The 14,082-nt window shown below is 44.6% G+C and overlaps 1 protein-coding gene across 1 annotated transcript in view; it reads left to right on the top strand.

Annotated features, from left to right (window-relative positions):
- Positions 1-14,078, top strand: part of si:dkey-172j4.3 (diacylglycerol kinase eta) — a 171,204-nt gene extending 157,126 nt beyond the window's left edge. Inside the window, exons 25-28 of the mRNA XM_059977382.1 lie at positions 3,997-4,086; positions 4,453-4,572; positions 8,218-8,320; positions 10,283-14,078. Of these exons, the coding sequence (XP_059833365.1) occupies positions 3,997-4,086; positions 4,453-4,572; positions 8,218-8,320; positions 10,283-10,326 (357 nt within the window). The 3' untranslated portion in view covers positions 10,327-14,078. The remainder of the gene's footprint in view (positions 1-3,996; positions 4,087-4,452; positions 4,573-8,217; positions 8,321-10,282) is intronic.
- Positions 14,079-14,082: the final 4 nt, after the last annotated feature.

Raw genomic sequence — 14,082 nt, 5'->3', positions numbered from 1 at the left:
TTATATATAACAAAAATATATAATTTTAAAATTTAATCAAATAAGTAGTGCAAAAAGGGAGCAAAGAAGAAGAAAAGAATATAGAGGTAAGGTATGTGGGTTCGTTCTCCATTCAGAGTCTGATGGCAGAAGGGAAGAAGCTGTTCCTACAGAGGGCACATCCAGGGTCATGGACATCCATAATGATGGATGCCACCTTTTTTGAGGCATCACCTTTTGAAAATGTCCTCGATGCTGTGGCAGCTCATGCCCATGATGGAGCTGGCTGATGTTGCAACTTTCTGCAGCTTTTTCCGATCCTGTACAGTGGCACCTCCATGCCAGACAGTGATGCAGTCAGTTAGAATGCTCTCTGCAGTACATCCGTGGAAATTTACGAGAGTCTTTGGTTACATACCAAGTCTCCTCAAACTCCAGATAAAATTTAGCTGCTGCCATGTCTACCTTGTAATTGCATCAACTTGTTGGACCCAGGATAGATCTTAAGAGAAGCTGACACCCAGGAACTTGAAAGTGCTGATTCCTCGATGAGGGCTGATGTGTGTTCCCTTGATTTTCCTTTCCTAAAGTCCACAATCAATTCCTTGATCTTATTGATGTTGTGCAAGGTTATTGTAACGCCACTCAACCAGCTGATCTGTCTCACTCCCGTACTCCTCCTTGTCGCCATCTGAAGCTCTGCCAACAATAGGTCAGGTATCAACAAATTTGTAGATGCTGTTTGAGCTGTGCCGAGCCACATGGGTGTGGGTGTAGACAGTGGGGTAGACACATGTTCTTGAGGTGTGCCAATGTTGATTGTCAGTGAGGAGGAGATGTTATCAGCAGTAACTGTTTTCTACCAATGAGGAAGTGAAGGATCCAGTTGCATAGAAAGATACAGAAGCCAAGGTTTTGGAGCTTGTGATTAGTACTGAGGTATGATGGTATTGAACACTGAGCTGTAATCAACAAACAGCAGGCGATGTATGCATTGTTAATGTTCAGGTGGCTGGACAAGTGGAGAGCCAGTGAGACTGCATCTGCTGTAGACCTATTGTGGTGATAGGCAAATTTCAGCAAGGCCACAACCTTGTTTAGGGAAGAGTTGATTCTAGCCATGACCGACTTCTCGAAGCATTTCATCACGATAGATGTGAATGCCACTGGGCAATAGTAATGGAGGCAGCTCACCCTGCTCTTATTGGGAACTGGTGTGATTGTTGCCCTTTTGAAGCAGGTGGAAACCTCTGACTACAGCAGTGAGAGGCTGAAGGTGGCCTTAAACACTATTGTCAGTTGGCTGGCACAGGTTTTCAGTGCCCTACCAGGTAGGCCATCAGGGCTTGATGCCTTGTGAGGGTTCAGCCGCTCGAAAGATGTCCTGACTAAGGCCTCTGAGACAGAGATCACAGATGAATAGATGCGAGATGAAGCTACAGCACAGGCAGTTCGCTGAAGACTGGGAAAGCTCAAGTCTGATGCAGCAGATACTGACCTTTCATCAGAAGTATCTTGACAGAACTTTATTCTGCATATGATGTATATTGTGTCTGCTCTGGGATTGTTTGATAAGAGAGTTGTTCAGTTTAGAGGATGGAAGTGGTGAGGATAGGGGTGTATTTGGGTCATCCAGAGAAACCACCTTATCAGAATTCTCCTGGGCCTGACCAAGGTGACGGGGTACCAGTCTATCAACAGAGCCCCCCCAACATGACTGACTGTCCATCTTCCAAAGTTATATCGGTGCCAGTGTCCATTGTTGACCGGCTCAGCGGATGTTGTCTGGGATTGTTGGGCACCAAAGGAGATGAAGTACAGACTGGGCAAGGAGGATAATGTTTCAACTGCCTGTAGTAAATGAACAAGAAACAAAAGAAAGAGTTAAAGACATTGAGCACAGTCTTGTCATATATTACCAGGGCAGGGATAGATGTGGTAGGCATGTTAGAACCCATAAAATAAGACCTGCAAAGACCCTTTAGGTTAGATTATGAGGACACTCAGTCCTCGTTTATTGTCATTTAGAAATGCACGCATTAAGAAATGATACAATGTTCCTCCAGAGTGTTATCACAAAAAAAAGGACAAACCAAAGACTAACACTGACAAAAACCACATAATTATAACATATAGTTACAGCAGTACAAAGCAATACCATAATTTGATAAAGAGCAGACCATGTGCACGGTAAAAAAAAGTCTCGATTGACTCCGATAGTCCCCGATCGCAGGCAGCAAAAAGGGAGAAACTCTCCCTGCCATAAACTTCCAGGCACCGACAACTGATGCATTGGAAGCACCCAACCGCAGCAGACTCTGAGTCTGTCCGAAAACTTCGAGCCTCCGAGCAGCCCCTCCGATACAGCCTCTGCCGAGCGCCTTTGACCTCTCACCCGACCGCCGAAACAAGCAAAGCCGAGGTCTCGGAGGTCTTCTCCTCCAGAGATTCCGGACCGCACAGTAGCAGCGGCAGTGAAACGGGCATTTCAGCAGTTTCTCCAGATGTTCCTCCACGCTCTCACGTCTGTCTCCATCAAATCAGGACTGTGCACGGTACCCTACTTAACAAATAACAGGTATCATTCACCGGAGAGCCCGCGCGCGCTGCGTTGCGTCGCCATCTTCTCCTCCCTCCTTTGTGCAGATAGAACAAAACTTGTGCAAACAATAAAAGTAAGCTAATGTCATTTAAAACAAAAAACAGCAGACTCCATCCAACCAGCGTTTTCACTCCAGATTTAATGATCCATACCAACAGTATCCCATTTGAGGTAGTTCATTTTCCTAATTTCCCACTGAGTGTACATGCACCATCCACCTCACCACCTGTTGTAAGTGGTGCCACATCTCACATTCTTACAATTTCCTAAGAGAAGTAACTTGTGTTACGAATGTGCCACAACGCTGAGGGGCCGAAGGGTACAAAGTAGCCCCCTCCTTTTTGAGAATCGCAAGATCGCTATTAATTCAGGTCTGGGATCCAGGAAATGAGTGAGAGACATGCAGAATCCTCAAGGTTTGGAATGTGTCCTGGCCTCAGCGAAACAAAAACCCCTGATAATGGCTATTGTCTCTGGGAGACGGAATTGTGTATTGAGTACTGTACTATTCATTGAAGCCCCTCAGGGGATGACCAGAGTGGGCTGGTTGAGGGATTGTATCATCCCAACCTGATTGACATCTGAGACCCCGTGAGTAAGGATAAAAGAGGGGTCTGGGGAAGAACCCCTTCAGACGCACCAGGAGAAATGCTAGAAATCCCGTGACAGCGTTTAATAGCGACAGCCGGTGGGGGGCTCGTGTACGTCCTTTCCCTTGCCTGGGATTGGCGGCCTCACCACGGAAGAATGGCTTTAGCTAAAGGAGAGGCCACAAGTGAACGGCCACACCAATGAGACTCTCGACGGATCAAAATCATAAAAAGGAAAGCCTGCAAGTTTCTAAAAATCTCTCTCTCTCCAACCAAAGGCTGCAGCCTGCATGAACTGAGTGACTTTTATATTTCCATCGGACAATACATTATCCCCTAGACAACAATAGAGCTTATTTCTTATTGATTATTATTATACCCACACTTTTAGATTTAGTATTGATGACGTATATTATCTGTATGTTTGCATTGGTATTATTTTTGTGTATTTTACTAATAAATACTGTTAAAAATCGTATCAACGGACCTCTCTATGTTTGCTGGTAGGTGACCCAGTTACGGGGTTTGTAACACTTACCAGATTGCCATTGGGGCCATGAGTCTTATGTTTTGTGGACTCGTTAGTAGAGGCATTATTTTTCCTTCAGCTCATCTATTGATTTTCATAAATCTCCCTATTGGTTCCCTGGTTCCCAAAGGCACAGAGTCCATTCCTATACTTTGCAAATCAAACTTCAAATAGCGGCACCGAGAGACAGATGTTGAAGGCCATTTCTGGAATGTTTAATAATGATGAAGTGTTAAGATCCTTCTTTACTGGGGGCAGCTTGTTTATTAACCCATGTACCCTTGTGTTTCTTTTAGGCTATCAGCAGGAGTGTGGTAGTAGATGTTTTCAATAATGTTAAGACCCTTCGCACAGAGACCAAGTCACTCCTTGATGGGAAATTACTGGTATGTAATTGGACAGGTGAGATTAACCGATTCCTCCTCTCGTACAGACGTCACTGATTCCAATGCAGGGCATTTATTTAACATCTTGTTATTAAAACTTGCTTTCCGCAAACCTACTCCTGCACCTCCCAGGTTATATTACAATGTCATGCTTTCAAAGTTACACACTTCGAGAGTGTGGTTATCCTTTCCTTCTTTTCTCTTACTACATTGTAAACTTTGTTTTTACTTTCCTTCACTTTGTGGGATGTCTTGTTTTGGTGTTATTGCATGTCCTGCTGTGGTAATTCAAGGCCATTGTAATAATATTTTGAAGACATTTTCTATACCAGAAACTAATTAGTTCAATATTGTGCATTTATCAAGGAGTTGGAAAGTCCCTATGAGGATGAATTGCTGGCTGCACTGAACACTGTTGAGAGTGAACTGCAGAAACTGTCAGAGCTCCACTGGCTTTGCCAAGCCACTCAGGCCACCGATGAGGAGGTGAGTTAGTATTTTCTGCTCAGATCAACCAAGGAGGCAACCTAAGCCAATGACAATGTGAGCTGAGGGATTTCAATAGTAATTATTGTCAGTTTACAATTTACTGCTGTCTGTGTTTTTAGACAGTGGCCAGTTCCTAATGTCTTCATGCAGGGTATGGACCTTTCACAATCTATCTGTTTACATCATATTATTCATTCAGACAGTCCTTGCTGGTTTCTGATCAGCTTTAGCACATAGTAATAACATCACAAACCTACTTTTTGGCTCTCCAGTGACATGTCTGACAGGAAATGTGAAAGAGGCTTGACCCAAAAGTAGAACAGCAGAGACAGTTCAGCAGTGAACGGTAGATTTAATAATAGACTGCAAAATAACAAGCCACAAAACAACAGAGAACAGATACTAAACACCATTGCACTGTAGCTATTTAAGGGAATGCAGTTGGGGCCATTCAACGACATGGCGCATTTTCTCTGGGTCCATTGTTATGCCTGGGGTGAAAGGACGTAACCCAGGAAATGAGTGGGGTGTGGAACTGGCACTTTTGTAATGCTGTACAGTCGGTTTTCGAGGAGCTGCTGAAGGACTGAATGGACATGACAGACGTGGTCTTGGGGGTTCTTGCAGAAGATGATGATGTCGTTGAGGTAGACTAGACGTGCTGTACCTGTGTCCAATGTCTCAGAGGATCTTGTGAATGTAGGTTTGGAAAACGGCTGGACCATTGTAAAGTCTGAAAGGCATCACCAAGTATTCATAGAGACAAGTTGGTGCTACGAATGCTGTCTTCCACCCATTCCCCTGTTGAATGCGTATTAGGCTGTACACACTCCATAGATCCAGTTTGGTGAAGGTCTGGTAGAGTCCACAGTTGTTGATGCAGGGATGGAGGCCCTCACCTTTCTTTTTGACAAAGAAAAATCCTGCACCGGCTGGAGACTGGGATGGTAAAATGAAACTGTGCTGTAGTACTTTGGTGATTCAATCATTCATGGCTTAGGTCTCAGCAGGAGAGAAAGGGAACAGATAAACTTGGGAAGGGGTGGTGCCTGGGAGGAGGTAGCTCACACAGTCGTAGTATGTTGGCTTTACTTTTACTGATGGCGATAGCTAAGCTGTGGTATTCCTGTGGGAATTTGATTAGGTTGCAGTTATCCTCTGTATCCACGGATTTATGGGGTCAAGTGAACTGAGGTTGCAAAGGTGATCCCCAATTCAGCAGTGAATCAGATGACCAGGTGAAGTGTGATTCATGAATGGACAGCTGGGATAACCCAAGATGAGAGGAGTCTTATTTGAGTCAATAAGGGTGAATTGGATAGACTAGCATGCTCTCCAATATTCATGTGCACAGGCCGTGTTATGCACTGACCATCCCAGACCCCAAGGGACATCTGTCAATGGCTGTGGTGCAGAAGGGATGAGAGAAGGGCTCGGTAGGGAGTCCAAGCTGCACACACAGTGTCCAGTCCAGAATGTTGCTTGCTGTGCTGGAATCCACCAGAGCCTCCTGTGCGTGAGAACCTTCAGGGTTTGGGGAAGGATGGGGAGAATGAGTCAGGCTATGGTGCTGGAATGACGGTCCAGGAGAAGCTTACCAGAGAGAAGGCCCCTTGTCTCCACTTGGTGGAGCCATTTCCTGGATGGAGCGGACATTTGATGTGTAGGTGATGGACTGCTCTGCAGCAAGCACACAAGTTGTTCCTCCACTGATGCTCACTCTCCTGGGGGTGGGTTAAAGGAGCTCTCTGTACCTGCATGGGTTCTGGACACATCGCTGATGAGGTTCTGCAGCAAAGGAATGGAACTGGGGTTCTGGCTGGTGATCTGCAGGGGCATTGCATAAGTCACGTCATGTGAAGGGCAGAGTGGCGAGGCTTTTGAGATCAGTGAGAATCTCCCAAGTGAACAGCTCGTCATTCAAGCGCTCCGAAAGGCCGTGATGGTAATAGAACAGCAACACTTCTGTATTCCAGCCACTCTCTGCCACAAGGGTCCTAAATTCCATGGTGTAATCCAGTGCTGAGCGTGAGCCTTGACAAAGTATCTGACCTACTTCCAGGTGGTCAAAAACCTGGTGCATCTCTGCAGTGAATTTCTCATAATTATTGCAAATGGTAGTTTTATTGTGCCAGTTAGCAGCAGCCCAGGTCAGTCAAGAGTGAAATGATGCAGGCAATCTTGGCTCAGTCTGCAGAGCACAGAGGTGGCTGGAATGCCAAGTGTAAAATGCACTGGTACAGGAAGTTGCAACATCAGGCTGGAGAACCCATCGCTGAGTTCAGGAGCTCCAAGCGAGGAGGATGAGTGGTGCCGGGATGCTGTTATGAGATGTTGCGAGGGTGAGCAAATGGTTGGTAGTTTCCTGCTTGCTGTTTCTGGACTGTGGAGTCATGTTGGCAGACAATTTCTTTTAGGTGAGCAAACTCTGCTGGGTCAATCACTGATTCACTCATTCCTGTCAGGAAATGTAGAGGAGGCTTGACTCAAGAGCAGAGCAGTGGGGCGAGATTCAGCAATGAATGGTAACTTTAATAATAAACTGCAAAACTGTAAGCCACGAGGAGCCACAAAACATGAGAGGGCAGATACTAAGCACCACAAGCAACCAAGTAACTGAAGGCTGGGAATTTGATGAGTGAACAAGGACTGGATGAGAACCAGGGTTAAATAGGCTGCAGGTGATATCTCTGGAACAAGCAGCAGGTAACCCTTATTAACTGGGTAGAGACGAGGAGGAACCTGCCTGTGCAGGCCTGACACAATTTGTTTACAATTCCATTGTAAACAATCCCATTATATGCTTCTTTCTCTGTGTAGTAGAGGCAAGCTAGGGATCAACCTGTGAGGGGTAATATTCTAGGGAATGAAAAATCCTGGATCTAGTCCTTTAACTTTTTAAATATACTAGCCCCAAGTACAAAATTTAACTCACATTTACAACCACTGCTGATTATAGTGTTGGGGGATAATCAGAGACCCCAGAAACTGGGAGATGGAGAAAAGTTCAGTTGCCTGGAGATCACCTTCCACCATCTTTTCACTGGACAAGAACATTATGAACATTGCTGACCAACCAGAAATGTCTCTTAATAAGTTTAGCCAGACTTCAGAACCATTCCTCAACGGGACCATTTTCTCTCAAACCAAATGGAATTCACTACACTAGGAGTCAAATTACTGAACCAAACTATGATTCCTCTGGACAAAAAGAAATGTATCTAACTCAGGGTTTATTCAACAAAAGAACATGAGATAAAAACAGGACAGGACTCAAATAGACAGCCAAGAGGGCTGTATGAGGTCCTCAGTACCACTGCAGCAGGGCCTTATAGTCAATCCTCCTGGGTGCGTTCTGTGGTAAATCATTGCACTAATTGTCTTCAGTTGATCTTAACACAGACACCTAGTAGTCTCATTTCCCGGCACTTTGCATGGAATGCCTGCAAGATGACAGAATGTGAGCAAGTGCAGCCGGTGTCTGGATGATGTCCTGCCAAGGATTGACAGTGGGCAGACTAGTGGGCTGGACAAAAGGCTGGTGGATCACAGGAAATGAGCATGAGGTCCAACAGAAGTTTGCACAAAACATGGAACTGCGGTTCTCTCAGTAATTGTGATTAATTGTCTGTGTCTCCTTAGGAAACTTCCAAGGGGAAGAACAAGAGCAGCATGAAGAACAAGATCAAGAATATATCAAAGAAAGAGAAACTCCAGAAGCAGAAGTCAAATAGTTCCCTGATGGGTGAGTCAATGCACTTTCACCCCATATTATAAGCCCTATTGAAGTAATTTGGAGCAACACCCACCTCTTACTAAGGTCTTTTCAGCTTCTCTCTGTGTTCATTGGTCCTGGTAATGTTTGAAATTCTTGGAGAAGCCAGGCAAATCTTGCCCCAATTATTCACCCAAGTTGGCCAAGAATTGGAGAATTGATATTTCAGTCTAGACATTGGGTCCAACCACCTCAAACATTGGTCTAAACAGCCTGGAATTACTACAGTATCTACCAAGTGAAGATTGTTGATCCACACTTTGTAGATGAAGTGGAATAACACTAAAGGTATTGTTATCTCGTCCCTCTGGCAACTCCCTTGTTGAGAAAGATAACAAGGAAATGAAAAGAAATGTCACTGGATTGGAAGGTGCAGCAGATTCCCTGCATTCTCCCTCTGTTTCTTCCCTACCTCACTTTTTTTTAATATATATTTTTAATCTAGTCAATATATGGATATACTTACTGTAATTCATTTTTACTTCGTTATTTAAATTTTCTAAAATCATTCATTCATGTGGGCATGTGGCGGGACAATCAGAGAGGTACTTGAGTGAGAATAGGTCACAATGGAATAAGTGCGGGGTGGGGTATGGTGGTGATGGGATTAAAGCAGGGTTCCCAACTTTTTTATGCCATGGACCAATAGTATTAAGCAAGGGGTCCATGGATTCCTGGTTGGGAACCCTTGAATTAAAGGGATTTTTCTGAGAGCTGGTATAGACTCAATGTGTCCTTGAATGTTGTTATGAAGTACAAAATAAGAAAAGAGAAAATACATGAAACAGAGGAAAGAGCCAGATAACTGTAGAGAAATTCTGTGCTCAAATAAAGAAACATGGAGCAGGGAGGGGAGAATCTACTTGTTATGCATGTGTCAGTTTATTGTGAATGAACAGATGGCAAGGACTGGGCCAGCACTCACCCCCAGCTTGTAGAAATGGAGATCCCATCAATAAAGCACTTGGATGATGGGCAGGCACTTGTCAGAGTGAGCAGGTGCTACATTGTTCTGGCCTCACTACAATGGACACTTGCTCAGCAGCTGTGGACAGTGATGGATATTATCTCAACAGCTGTGGGCTTTGCGATAATGCCCAGCCAGCTGTGGACTGTGATGTCATTATTGCATCAGCTGTGGTGTGTGATGGTGCTGTGCCATCAGCTTGGGCTTTGTTGAGCAAACTGTGGGCCATGGCTAATATTCCTTATCAGCTGGCCAGATGAGTGCCGTTGTGAAGCGGAGCTCTGAACTTTTCTCTGCTGGAGGAGAGCTGGCTGCAAAGGTGGACTTGCTCACACCAAGGCATCGCAGAGACATTATGACATGTCTTGAGATCCAGACCATTGAGATGTTATGCATGGAAACATAGAAGGAGCTATTAAACATTCTTTTTAGGAGCCCTTGTGACCATGCTGTGGTTCCTTGGACTTCACTCCAATATCTGTCATGCTCACAGTGTAATAATTGTCTTCATGAGCAGATTCACTAGCATGGTGTTTGAAGGATTAGCAAGAATGAACCATCGAACCTGGGGCTGTGTTGTGGCATCTTGCAGGTTGATAATTTTTTTTTTTCTCACCAACTTTGTGTCTTTCCATTATATAAGGTCTCTTGTGATTAACACTACTGACTGGAGTGACACTGACTCAAATGCTAACTGATTTAGTCCCTCTGATCTGCACTGTCTCTCACTGCCAAACTACAGCTCAATCCCACTTGCTTCACAACCTAAGTTCTATCCCTTAGCCACTAGCTGATCTCTGCTTGTAGAGAGAGTCTGTGAGTCTGCTGTCATGGTGATAACACCTTGCAATTCTGTTGGACTATGCCAGAAAATGACATGCCCCCACACCAAGTCATTAATGCTTCTGTCTTATTTAGTGAAAGGAACAAGGACCTAACCATTAAACTGTTTTCTTTTCTTTAAGGATCTACAGATAACCAAGGTGGACCACAAGAGGTGTATTATTAGGGCTATCAGTTTGAAAATAGTCAAACTCCCTGGCCTGTGACACCCAGGCAAGATGGAAGGAGAGGGCCTGTTGACAATGCTCAGCATGGACTCTCCGTGACTCTCCGTGAGCTGCCAAGAGGACTTCACTGACATCGAGTGTCTCTAATGTAAAGCAGAATGAATGTAACTCTTGCCCTTGTAATCTCTCATCAAACCTCCAGCACTGCACGGCCAGACGCATCTCGCAACCTCCACCACCCTTAGGCATGACCTCAGGGATCGCCGTGGTTACTGACTGGGTACAATATTGTAGGACCTACTCCTCTGAGGGGCCACACATCAAGACTGTGTTAGTAAATGAACAAGTGAACCCAACATTTGGGTGGTCACCTGGAGAATCAGCTCTCATTTGGTCGTCCTGCTCCTGATGAGTTCTGACCAGGAGCACTGGCTTCCCACATGTGAGAGTGTGGTTTAGCCAACAGCTCACCTGTTCTCATGCAGCAAAATATTGACTCTGTGTTCTGTCAGTGAGCTCTTCTTGAGGATTATTGGGGAGCAATCAGTAAACATGGATCTTAGGTCAGTACAATACAAACTGCAAACTCTATGTCTATAATGTGGAAAAAGAGATCACTATGATCATGTAATCAATTGGTATTGCCAACACTCCAAGCTTTTTCCCGCACCTCCCAGACCCTGGGAGTATTTGATGGGCTGTGTAAAGGGAGCTTTACTCATAGTCTAATCCATGATGTGCCTGTTTGAGCATGTGGTGATGGTGATGAAGAGCTTTAGTTTGTATCTAAACCTTGCTGCCCTGCTCTGGGAGTGTGTGACAGTCTCTACCATTTTGAACTTTGATCAAGGGATATTAAAGGTTGTAGAGTCCTCCTGGATGTTCCTCACACCATCACAGTTCACAATTCTTGCTACAGCCCCACGTGTGCCAAGGGCTGATGTATGGGAGGGGAGTGACGGGAAAATGCGCATGACAGCACAGGTTAACGGCATTGTCAGCATTAGCAGCGGTGAAGGAGGAGCTGAAGACACAGCCCCTATTTAAGGTATGTTAAACATAATAGGTTTCTTTATTTTTCTCTGATTGGTGAAGAAAATACCAGCATAGTGTAGATCCCGTTCGGCCTAGCCACAGTCACTAGTACAATCACCCACAAGAATGTTTTATGTAGTAGTTTACAATGAATAATAGTCTCTGTCTTTGTCTCTACTGTCCCCATTCTGAGAAATGCTGGACAGAGGGAAATTTACTCAGTATCCATCCCTGTTGTCTCTGCCTGGAATATGGGATGGGAAGTATAGAGGGAAATTTATACAGTATTTAACCTGTGCTAGTCCTGTGATGGAAACATTTGATAGGACAGTGAAATAGGAACTCTACTCTGTGCCTGTCTGAATGTGTGGCAAGGCAGTGCAGAGAGCTCTATTCTTTACCATCATAACATCCTTTACTTAGGTTGTGTAATGGGCCAGATTAATAGGAACTTTCTATAGTTTCTAGGCCAAGCCATCTCTGTCCTGGAAATGTTGAACCGGACAGTGTAAAGGGACCTTTAATCTTATGTTACATGAGCTAATTGTGCAATGACTGTGCATTAGATTATAGTGCGTAGGGAGTTTTACCCACTGTTTAACCTGTGCTGTCCCTGCTCAAATCATGGCATTGCAGACTTCATTCCAATGCAGAATGCCTCCCATGTGGAATAGCTGCTGCGCTGGGCTGAGTTAGAGAGAGTCATAGAACAATAGATTACTGCATAGAAACAGGCTATTTGGCCCATCTAGTTCATACTGAACTGCTATCCTGCCCAGTCCCATCAACCTGCACCTGAACCAGAGCCCTCTATGTCCCTCCAACCCATATTTAGAATTCTCTTAAATGTTGTATAAAATTTATAACCCCACTCACATCACCCCCTGAGTGAAGAACATCCCTCTCGGGTTCCCTTTCACCCTTAACCTATGACCTCTAGTTCTAGTCTCAACCAGCTTCAGTGGAAAAAGCTTGCTATCCTATCTATACCCCTGATAATATTGTATACCTCTGTCACATCTCCCTTCATTCTGTTACTGTCCAGGGTATATAGTCCTAACCTACTCAGCCTTTCCCTACAACTCAGGTACTCAAGTATCTTTTCTTATATCAATGACCAGAACTGTACATAATACACTAAATCTGGCCTCACCAGTGTCTTATATAACTTCAACATAATTTCCCACCTCCTGTACTCAATATTTTGACTTAAGGCCAAAATGCCAAAAGCTCTCTTAAGGATCCTAACTATCAGTGATACTTACCTAGCAGTTCTGGCGAAATGGTACCGGTTTTGCCATTAGTGCTCCATATTCAACAGGAATATCTGGTTAGTGAATCACCCATTAAGAAGTGAAGTGCTCCTGTCCCAGAAACAATGTCCCTCACCCTAGTATCTATAGAGATTCTATTATCCTTTGGTCTTGGCATGGAGCTTCTGAAATCACGAGGGTGAAAGGGTGATGTGCAGTTGCTTCCAGGGTTGTCTAGCTCTGTTCTAAGAGTTGGCAAAAGCATTTCTGACCCACAGCTTGCAAGTCCTCTTCAGTATCACATGGAGCTGTAGGCACATGGGCAGCCCTGGACTCCACCATTACTAAGACTGCCACAAATGAGCTGGTGGGTTAATATTCAGTGGGGGAGGATTGCTGTTGTTGATGCCAATGCACTCCCAAGTGTAGTGATTGATAGGACCAGACCTTAACTTGTCAGGTGGTTGGGGAACATACAAAAACATTCAGAGTGGTAGAGTTTCCCTACTTCAGATAACATACCTCAACTGTCAAACCCATACTTCACTGATTTCAGCCTGGAGAATGGAGGGGAGGGAGAGCTGCCTCTGCTCAATCAGCTTCATTGTATTGCTCACAACACCTGAAATGCATTTCATTGGCTTTAATTTGTTTTGCATATCCTGAGATCACAGAAGGTGTAAAACTAAGGTCAGTGTTTTCTCTGAGGTATCCACCCCCCTGACGTAGACAGGGAGAGATAAACCACTAACCTCCACTTCCCCCATAGACAGGGAGAGTAAGCCATGTCCAACCCCTTTACCCACCATCCACTTGTAGACAAAGAGAGAAAAATAAGTCTCCTCTCACATCCCATGTAGACAGGGAGAGTAATACAACTCCAGGCCCTTCATTTGTCCTCTCACAAAGACAGGGAGAGATAGGTCACTCCCCTCTCACTTCCCCATTTGGACTCAGGGAGCAGGTTAAATTCCTCTCCATGTAGAGGGGGAGGTAGAAACCATTCTCCTACTTCTGACCCAGATGGGAAGGGAGAAGGATGTACTGCAGAATAATCACACTCCATCACAGATGGAAGAGTAATGTCATGTAATTCCAGACTCCTCAATGCAAAATAACTTGTAGACAGGGAGTGTGACAGAACTCCAAGCCCATCACACTTCCTCCCATGTAGATAGGGGGAATAACATAACTCTAGACCACTCACACTCCCTCCCCAAGTAGAAAGCAGAGTAATATATAACAGACTCCTTTAGTGCAGGGTTTCTCATGCAGTGAGCAGCTGTGCTTTGCAAACACTGACTGTCCACCTCTATGTTTACATCTTTATGTAGCAATGTGTGTGTATAAAATGTGAATTCAGATGTATTTATTGTCTGATGCATAAGAGATGACTTATAAAGAGATTTATTTGTTTTGCACACAGCGCGCAAGGTTAAATGTACTTTGTGGTAATAAATCAAACTT

Source organism: Hypanus sabinus, chromosome 8 (genome assembly GCF_030144855.1).
Source record: "Hypanus sabinus isolate sHypSab1 chromosome 8, sHypSab1.hap1, whole genome shotgun sequence".
In the NCBI taxonomy this organism is placed as follows: Eukaryota; Metazoa; Chordata; class Chondrichthyes; order Myliobatiformes; family Dasyatidae; genus Hypanus; species Hypanus sabinus.
The sequence above is the reverse complement of the archived record's forward strand: the minus strand, read 5'-3'. Positions and strand labels throughout refer to the sequence as shown.